The sequence below is a fragment of the Hydra vulgaris genome, chromosome 14 (assembly GCF_038396675.1).
Source record: "Hydra vulgaris chromosome 14, alternate assembly HydraT2T_AEP".
Taxonomy (NCBI): Eukaryota; Metazoa; Cnidaria; class Hydrozoa; order Anthoathecata; family Hydridae; genus Hydra; species Hydra vulgaris.
The window spans coordinates 42,432,501-42,442,053 of NC_088933.1; the positions used below are offsets into that span (position 1 = coordinate 42,432,501).

General features: G+C 27.3%; 1 protein-coding gene across 1 annotated transcript in view; it reads left to right on the forward strand.

Moving 5' to 3' along the window:
• Positions 1-7,643, forward strand: part of LOC105847411 (uncharacterized) — a 35,552-nt gene extending 27,909 nt beyond the window's left edge. Inside the window, exons 2-3 of the mRNA XM_065818487.1 lie at positions 2,083-3,447; positions 6,403-7,643. Coding sequence (XP_065674559.1) covers positions 2,083-3,447; positions 6,403-7,457 — 2,420 coding nt within the window. The 3' untranslated portion in view covers positions 7,458-7,643. The remainder of the gene's footprint in view (positions 1-2,082; positions 3,448-6,402) is intronic.
• The last annotated feature ends 1,910 nt before the right edge of the window (positions 7,644-9,553 follow it).

The window sequence follows — 9,553 nt, forward strand, 5'->3', positions numbered from 1 at the left end:
AAACGAAACATATAATAAGTTTGTAAACAGAGAGAGAATAGTTTCACATCGGAGTACTTTTCTTTTTTTTGACTTTTGCGGTTTGATTTCAGAGGGCTAAAATTATTCTCATTTTTTAGTTATCACCCATTAGTATTTTTTTACTTTTTCCAAACACAGGAAACAGTATCATACCCTAACTATGCATGGACAAAGAGCAAGTGTTGTTTAATGGTTTTATTCCATTTATCTTTCAAAAAGTAAATGTCAGACATGTTGCTTTTCCAATGATGAATAAGCGTCACTGCAATATTTGTGTCATCAGCCACAACAGTTACATGCCGCAAGCTATCAGGATCACCGAGGCAGTTTACAGTCAAATGCCCCAATTATTTAAAATGTTGCCAAAGAAAATTTATGAAATTGGCTTTTTTTTCAATATTACAAGATTATCTTGGTTGATTACTATATTGCATCTTTGTGCAATGGAATCTCTGTGTAGATTCTCATGACTCTTTATGTTTCCTTCTTTGTAGAAGAGCCTCTCAATAGGGTTCTCAACCCTTTTTCACCTACCAAATTTATTTGCCCTTTATCACTTCTGCAAATATTCGAATGCTTTTCGAAAAATTATTGCTCAAATAAATCCATCAAATAAAGTTTATACTATGAGTTTGAAATAGATTTGTTATCCCCAAGTTATGTTTAAAAAGTAGAATTACTATTTCAAAAAGAAAAACATCACAAAATTAAAGAAATAAAAACTGAGAGTGAAAAATTATTAATAGAAATAGTATCACTTATAGTAAAATAATTTTTTTTAATTTAAATCATTCTTAGCATAAGAAATATGATTTTAAGCACATAAGCAATAATGGTATATAACTTGTAAGAAACTTACTTTCAAGTAGATTGTTGAATATGTTGATTTGATTTTTTATTCACTACTATTTGTAGCACATTAAAAAAAAAAAAAACACTATAACACTTCTAAAGACTCAATTAAAGGTTTAAGATTGAAAAGTTTCAAAAAATCAATTAAAATGCAATAATGGTATATAACTTGTAGGAAACTTACTTTCAAGTAGATTGTTGAATATGTTGATTTGATTTTTTATTCACTACTATTTGTAGCACATTAAAAAAAAAAAAAACACTCTAACACTTCTAAAGACTCAATTAAAAGTTTAAGATTGAAAAGTTTCAAAAGATCAATTAAAATGCAATGCCTTCTTAAAATCAACTTTCAATATTTTCTAACATTTCAGTTATTTTATAGGCTAGATTTTTAGACCATTTTTTATATTTCATTATTAATTAATTGTTTTAATGTTTAGCATTTATTTGTTAAATAGCTTGTCACACTTTCATTTTAAGACTTAGTGTTAATTAAAGAGTTGTTCAGCATCAAAAATCCTTTAAAATGATATATAGTAAGTCTATGTTTGAAGATAAATTTTTGTAATTATTTGCGCATGCATCATTTTGGAATAGTGTCAAAAAAAAGGGTTCTCCTGTTGCAAATCATGGGGCATTTTTTTCATGTGATCTGTATACCTTAGGGAATCACTAGGCAAAGTTTCAGCTTTATAAAAAATTTTTCTTTACAAACAGTAGTTTTTTGAGTTTTACTCTTGGACTATTGTAAACTTTTATTTAATTTTTAATTTTTTGTTTGAAAATTTGTTGTTGATTTTTCATTGTTATATAATCTATTTCATTGCTATATAATCTGATTTTTGTTTTAAGTTTTGATTTTAATATATTTTATTATTACTGTTTGCATCAATAATATTTTTTGATGGTTTTGAGGTTTGAGGGTGTTGATATTTGATGGTGTTGAGGTTTGATGGTGTTGAGGTTTGGCCTTAAAATCTTTTGTCACCATTTATTAGTTCATTAATACTCTTACCATGTTTTGTGTAGTGTTTTTTAAATTGTATTTTTTCCAACCTGTTTAAATTTCTTCCTTTTTTAACTAATAATTAATTTAATCATTTAATATAATACATAAGTAATAAATTATTTTGATAATAAATAATTTAAATAACTTAATTATATAATATAGTTTTTTTATAGTTTCATTAATTTCTTTTTTTTTAGTCGCAATTAAACAATTAAAGTTGCATTATATCAAAACTTATGGAGCTTTTCAACCAACAAATCACAAACAAGAAAAAAGTTATCAAGTGAGTCACAAACAAGAAAATAAAGAGCGATCGAATCACAATCAAACAAACAATTTTTTTACAAATCATTTTGATTTGGTTCAAGTGAATGAGAGTGAATGTAAAAATGATGATTGTAATGAGTGGCAAGATTTTATTAACAAACGCAGAGTCTATAAAACAGTGGCTTTTGAAAATATTTTTAAGCAAGAGAAGCCATTACTTTTGATTTCTGGTGTTGCTGGAATTGGGAAAACATATTTTCTTAAGAAGTGTCTACTTCTTTGGGCAAATGGATTAATATGGGAAAATACAGATTTTGTCTTTTATTTTTCATTAAAAAAGATGAATGATTGTCAAAACATTTCATGTATAAATAAACTAATATATAATTTTTATGGAAATATTTTGAAGATGATTAGACAAGAAATATCATCACAATGGTCAATAACTGTGATACTTGATGGGCTTGATAAATTTATCCACATTAAAAGCCTGTTATATTACAAGTTAGGTAAATCTTGTAATATTCCAATAGTAAACACATTGAATAATATTATAAATTCAAGTGAAATTAAATGTGTTCTTGCAGGAAGAACTCAAGCTATTGGCACATACTGGAATTCAAATAAAACAAAAGAAAACATAATTGAAATAATGGGATTAAGTAATCAAGGAATGCAGTTTTATATGGAAAATAATCTAGTCACAATTAGTCTAAAAAATGATTTAAACGAAATTTCATCATCATCTTTTGAAGCAAAATTGTTACTTTCTGTTCCTCTTTACCTTAAAGCAGTGTGTTCATCATTATTGAATCTGATGATTCAAACTGTAAAAACATTGAGTGAGCTGCAAATGTTGATTTTTTATTACTTTTTGCAACGAAAATGCTTATCAATTAATGTATCTTTATTTGAATTGATGCAGTTTAACGATTTATACATCCTAGAGATAAGCAAAGTTGCATATATTTTGTTAGAAAAAGGTAAACTTACAGCTTTGAGTAATGAACTTGAAGCTGTTCTTGATAACCAAGGATTGGAATGGATTGGTTTCATAAAAAAATCAAATCTTACTCAAAAATACGAATTCACTCATTTTATCCTTATGAGATTTTGTGCTTCTGTTTATTTGTATTTATGTGGAAATCCTCAAACAGTATTCGAAAACAAATGGTTGAAAACGTGTTTACCAATTGTATGTGGAATAGGTTATGGAAGAAGATTAAATGTATTAAATTTAATAAGTAACTTGAAAGAACCGGTTCAAGGGAATATTTTACTTCAAAAAATTCTAGGTAATTTAACAAAATAACTTTAGCATATTTTATTGATTGGTTGTTCACTTAATTTTCTTAATATTTACTAAAGGCAAGTTCTTTTTTGTTTTTTTTATATTTATTCTTTTTAAACATTTTTACTTTCAACAACCACTATTAGAGTTGGAAGTTACTGGAAAAAAAAAGATAACGAATAACAGGCGACTTAAAAGATTGTAAGTTGTATGAATCAGGAAAACAAGATGAAAGGAGCGAATTCCAAAGAACTAATGTTTAAGGAAAAAAACTAGTCGAATCAGAATTTTTGGAGCACTTAATAACAGTTACAGTAAAAGGATGAAACTTAATTGAATGACGAGCAACACGATAATGAATTTTAGTAGATAGCACAAGAGACGCTAGCTCTTTAGAGCAGCACCCATTATAGTATTTATAGAAAAGAGAAAAAGAAGCAACATTATGACAATGTGACAATTGTTGAAGGTTGGCTGCAAGGGCAAGGTTTTCAATAAAGTGTTCTTTGTAAGCTGATGTTGTTTACATTCAAAAAGAGATCTGAACAATTTTATGTTTTTAAATATTACACAGGTCAACAACAAAAAAATTTTTTTCTGGTGCCGAGCAAACAATTTGTTTTTTGTATAGCATTTCTCATTTTGATTTCAAATATGCAACTCTTTTTTTACCATCTCGTCAAGTTGTAAAGATATTTAGGTTCAAATCTTAAGTATTTAGGGTAAAGTCCCTAATATTGTCGAAAAAAAAGTTATTCAAAAGTATGTCAACCTGGGTCTCAAAAGAAGCGTATTTTCATAGAGATTTTAGAAAACATAAATTATTTTCCTTAAAATTTATTGACAAAAAAGTTATGTGAAAAAATGCTAAAGACTCTTAAAAAAATTTCAACAGAATGTTATTCAGCAATAATACAAAAAATACTAATTTTTATTACAAATGAATAACATTTTTAAAATCTCTATGAAAATACGCTTCTTTTGAGACCCAGGTTGACATACTTTTGGATAACTTTTTTTTTGACAATATTAGGGACTTTACCCTAAATTCTTAAGATTTGTACCTAAATATCTTTACAACTTGAGGTGATGGTAAAAAAAGAGTTGCATATTTGAAATCAAAATGAGAAATGCTATACAAAAAACAAATTGTTTGCTTGGCACCAGAAAAAAACCTTTTTTTTGTTGACCTGTGTTATTGATCTGTTTTTGGATAATTTTATTGCGCTAGAAAGTTGTGAAATTAGGTAGTTAAAATACTTAAAATTAGTGTGTTATAAAATTTTTCATATGTTATTTAAACATATAAGTAGGGTGTAAGTACAATGTAAATATAGATTGTTTTAGAACACATAAGACATCTTAATATTGTCATTTTTAACATCAAAGTATAGATTTTTGAAAAGGGAATTTTTCTGGGATCAAAATCGTTTAGACCAGCATGCTACTAGTTATCATAATTCTTTTGGTCAAAAATCTCTGTCAACAAATTTAGGCTCCGACCATACTAGTGTGCTATCTGTTGTAATCTGGTTAGTTATGATGTAGTGATTGACTAGAGAAAGATACACCCCTTCCGGGTCAGAGGTGTGGGTTGGTGTTTGTATATGTGTTATGTTTTGCAGAAAAAGTATTTTGCAATAAAAGGCATTTTTAAAGAAAGAAGGGGGAGAGGGGGTTCTAGGAGTTAGGATCCCAGAAAGAGGAGGAAGGACAGTAGGTTTAAATTCATATAAAAAAAACTTGAATATTATAAATTCTTTTTTTTAATGTTATTATAAAAAAAATTAGTTTGCTTTACTCACACCAAACATATATAGCATTTTCAATATGTGCAAGACAACGTTTGACAACATGTAATAATTTTGATACTTTCAACAAAGATATTGATGAATGCAAACTGACTTGATGAATGCAGGTGACTTAACCTTTCAAAATATGACCTTTGATTTTAATCTTTTTGCCAAACCCTTGGCTTATTGTCCAACGGTTCAGTTTTTGTATAGGTTTTGTATATATGATTTATATTACTTGTTTAGTTATTGATTTCTATTTCTTGATTAGTTGGTTGATTTCTATTATATTGATTTATCTATTGGTTGATTTTTATTAGATTGATTTATCTATTGGTTGATTTCTATTAGATTGATTTATCTATTGGTTGATTTCTATTAGATTGATTTATCTATTGGTTGATTTCTATTAGATTGATTTATCTATTGGTTGATTTCCATTTGATTGATTTATCTATTGGTTGATTTCTATTTGATTGATTTATCTATTAGTTGATTTCTATTAGATTGATTTATCTATTGGTTGATTTCTATTAGATTGATTTATCTATTGGTTGATTTCTATTAGATTGATTTATCTATTGGTTGATTTCTATTAAATAAGCTGGTTGCTTCTATTACTTTTTTGGTTTTTTAGTTTTTATTACTTCATTGGTTAGATTTTTATTACTTGGTTAGTTGGTTTCTACTATTTGGTCTACTATTTGATTTCTATTACTTGTTTGGTTAGTTAATTTCTATTACTTGATGGGTCAGTTGTAATATAGATTGTTATTCATAGTTTAATTACCCTTAAGCTAGGTATTATTGTCTTTTTCAATAAATATTTGACATTATTTACAATTAATAACTATAAATATAATAAAATATTTACAAACATAAATTATAAATATAAAAAACAATAAAATAATTACACTTAATAACTTAGGTGTCCTGTTTTGTCTTGTTTCATTACCTAATTATTATTTATCATTTTTATCATTATTGTTTAATTTCTAACTCTAATGTAATATACTTTTATCTTTTCACAATAATAAAATCATTTCGTATCCTTTTCGGAATATTAAAAAAACATTAAAAAAAAAAATTTTTTAATTTTTTTTCAAATTTTTTTTATATATATATAGAGTAGAGCTTAAAAATTCTTTAATTTTGTTATTTTTTAGAATACAATGATAGAAAATTGTTTGTTCAAAGTTTCTTCGAATCCCAAACAACATTTAATGATTTAAAAATATCAATGGATGTAATAAAAAAATGGAATGAAGCAAATCCAGCTGTTGAATATGCTGATATTATAGCTGAGAAATATTTTACTAAAAAAATTGAAGAACATGATAAAGAACTTGAGTATAATAGTCTGAAAACGCTCTTTGAGAAAATCAGTAAAAAAACAACTAAAAGCTTTGAAGAAGCAAGTTGCTTATACGATAAGCAACAATTTGAAAATGCAAAGGAAATTTTTACAGAAGTTGAAAGTATCCAAAAAGAAGTTTTAGGTGAGAAACATCGGGATGCACTGAAAACTAAGTACTGGATTGCAATGTGTTTATATAAAGAAGAACAAATCGATATCGCAGAAAAATTATTCAGAGAAGCAGAAAATATACAAAAATACGTCTTAGGAGAAAAACACCAAGAAACTCTGAAAACTCAATTCTGGATTGCAATGTGTTTATATGACAGACACCAATTAGATGATGCGGAAAAATTATTTAGAGAAATCGAAAATATTCAAAGAGAAGATTATGGAGAAAAACATGAAGATGCAGTAAAAAGTAAATACTGGATTGCAATGTGCTTATACTATAAACAACAATTTCATCACGCCGAAAAAATATTTAAAGAAGTAGAAATTATGCAAAATGACATTTTTGGAGAGAAACATGCGAATACCCTAAATACCAAGTATGGTATTGCGAGATGTTTATACGATCAAAAGAATTTTGACGACGCGGAACAAATATTCAGAAAAGTAGAAAATATCCAAAAAGAAGTTTTAGGAGAGAAACATGAAGATACACTGTATACCAGATATTGGATTGCATTGTGTTTATATGATAAAAAAGAGTTCGAGCTCGCAGATAAAATATTCAGTGAAGTAGAAAATACTCGAAAAGAAATTTTAAAAGAGGAAGGTACGAAAGTGTTAAATACTACAAATGCTGATGCGCTTAATACTGAACTGCGAAAAACTAATTCTCAATGTTCGTTGATGTGATATTTCTTTAACTTCAACGCATTTTATTTGGGACAAAAAAAAGTTACCTTTCTTTTTTTTTTTTTTCTTTTTATTATATATTTTTCTATGTTATTTATTTTTAAATTAATTTATATGATGCAACTCAACTGATAATTGAAATGAGTGAGTTGCGTTCTAAAAAATAGAATGCTTTTGTTTTATGCATTCCTATCTATTATATTTTGCGGTTCGTGTGTTTATATATATATATATATATATATATATATATACTATATATATATATATATATATATATATATATATATATATATATATATATGGGCAATTCATCCAGAACGAGGACAAAAAAAGCAAAAAAGTTATGAAAACACATACTAAAAAAACTAAACTACATAACTCTTTTAACTATTTAAAAATAATTTTAAGCAAAAAATTAATAAAAAAATCATTTTATCAAATCATAGCATGGTTTTAAAGTTGTAAGGGTTGTTTACAGGCCTGTCGTGCAGCCTTAAAAATCGCATCGTAAAACCATAAGACATATACCAGAAAAAATCTGCGCGTGTTCTGATGTGGTGTTTACGGAAACCGTTCATCATTTTAAATAGCTAATTGTTTTAAAATGTCATTCTATTAGTGTTATTCAAAAATTTAAACAACTCTGTTATTTAAACAATTAGTTTTAATAAAATATCATCAAATCAAGATACGAAGCGAGAAAAAATTTTGCATTTTCTCGTTGAAAATCCTGGTGTATCAAACAAAACAATTTCTAAAGAGTTACAGGTTGCTTTGAGAACAATGCAGAGCGTTGTGAAACTATTTCAGGACACTGGTACAATCAATAGGAAATCAGGAAGTGGAAGAAAAAAATATTTTGTTAGACGAGATCTTGGTAAAAAAGGGAAAGATGCCTTAAACAGAAAACCGGAGATTTCTGTTCGATCTTAAGCGATTAAATTCAAAACAAGTGTTTCCACTAAACAAAGAGTAAAGAGAAATTGAGGTTATAAATCTTACAAAAAGAAAAAAGTTCCTCGTCGTAAAGAAGAGCAAAAAATATCGCAATTCGTTGTTCTAAGCTGCTCTATAAGAAATTAGATGCCAGAAAATCTTTTTTGATTATTGACGATGAAACTTATTGTGGTGCATATTTCCGATCTTTTCCAGAACACCAATATTACTCAGCAATTATTCGCAAGAAACTGAATTTCAATTATAGATGCAATGGAATACAAAAATTTGCTAAAAAGTTCTTAGTTTGGCTAGCAATTTGTGAATGTGGTGAAAGAAGCTATTGGTTTGTGACTACGGGAACAATTAACACCAAAATATACATAAAAGAATGCCTCAAGAAATGCCTTTTGCCGTTCTTAAGAACACACACAGGTAACCCGTTATTTTGGCCCGACTTAGCATTGTACCACTACTCTGGGACAAGTTTAAAATGGCTTAGAGAATATAAAGTAAATTTCGTTGAAAAATACCGCAATCCACCAAATTGTCCCGAACTACGTCCTATCGAAAGATATTGGGCTGCTGTCAAAAGAAAACTAAGATTCAATGTAAAAGAAGCCAGAAACATTAAAGATTTCAAAAATAAATTAATTAGAGCTACCAAGAAAGTCCAGGCGAAAACTGTGCAAAAGCTGATGTCGAGTGATAAAGGCAAAGTGCGTGCGTTCTCATGTACAAAACTTTGCAAACTTTCTTTAGTGAAATTTAAGAATATTAATATATGTACTTTCAAAATATATATAACATTCAATATTGAAATACAATAGTTAAAAAAATATCCTTTAAAATGTCGGCGCAGATTTTTTCTGATACATTTCTATATAGGGACCTTTGATATTGACATAGTGCATTTTTTAACATAATTTACATGTATTTCAATGATCATTTGTACTTTTTTCTATTATATCGTTGATTGCGTTGTTTTATTTGTTATTTTTTTATATTGTATTTTACGTTACGACTTACGGTTACGACCGTCGCGACAAAAAAAATGCTTGTAAAACTTCAAGTAAAATCTATGAAACTCGGCATATAATAATATTATGTGCTACACACACATACCAAATGATTTTTTTTTACCATGCTGTTCACTGCAT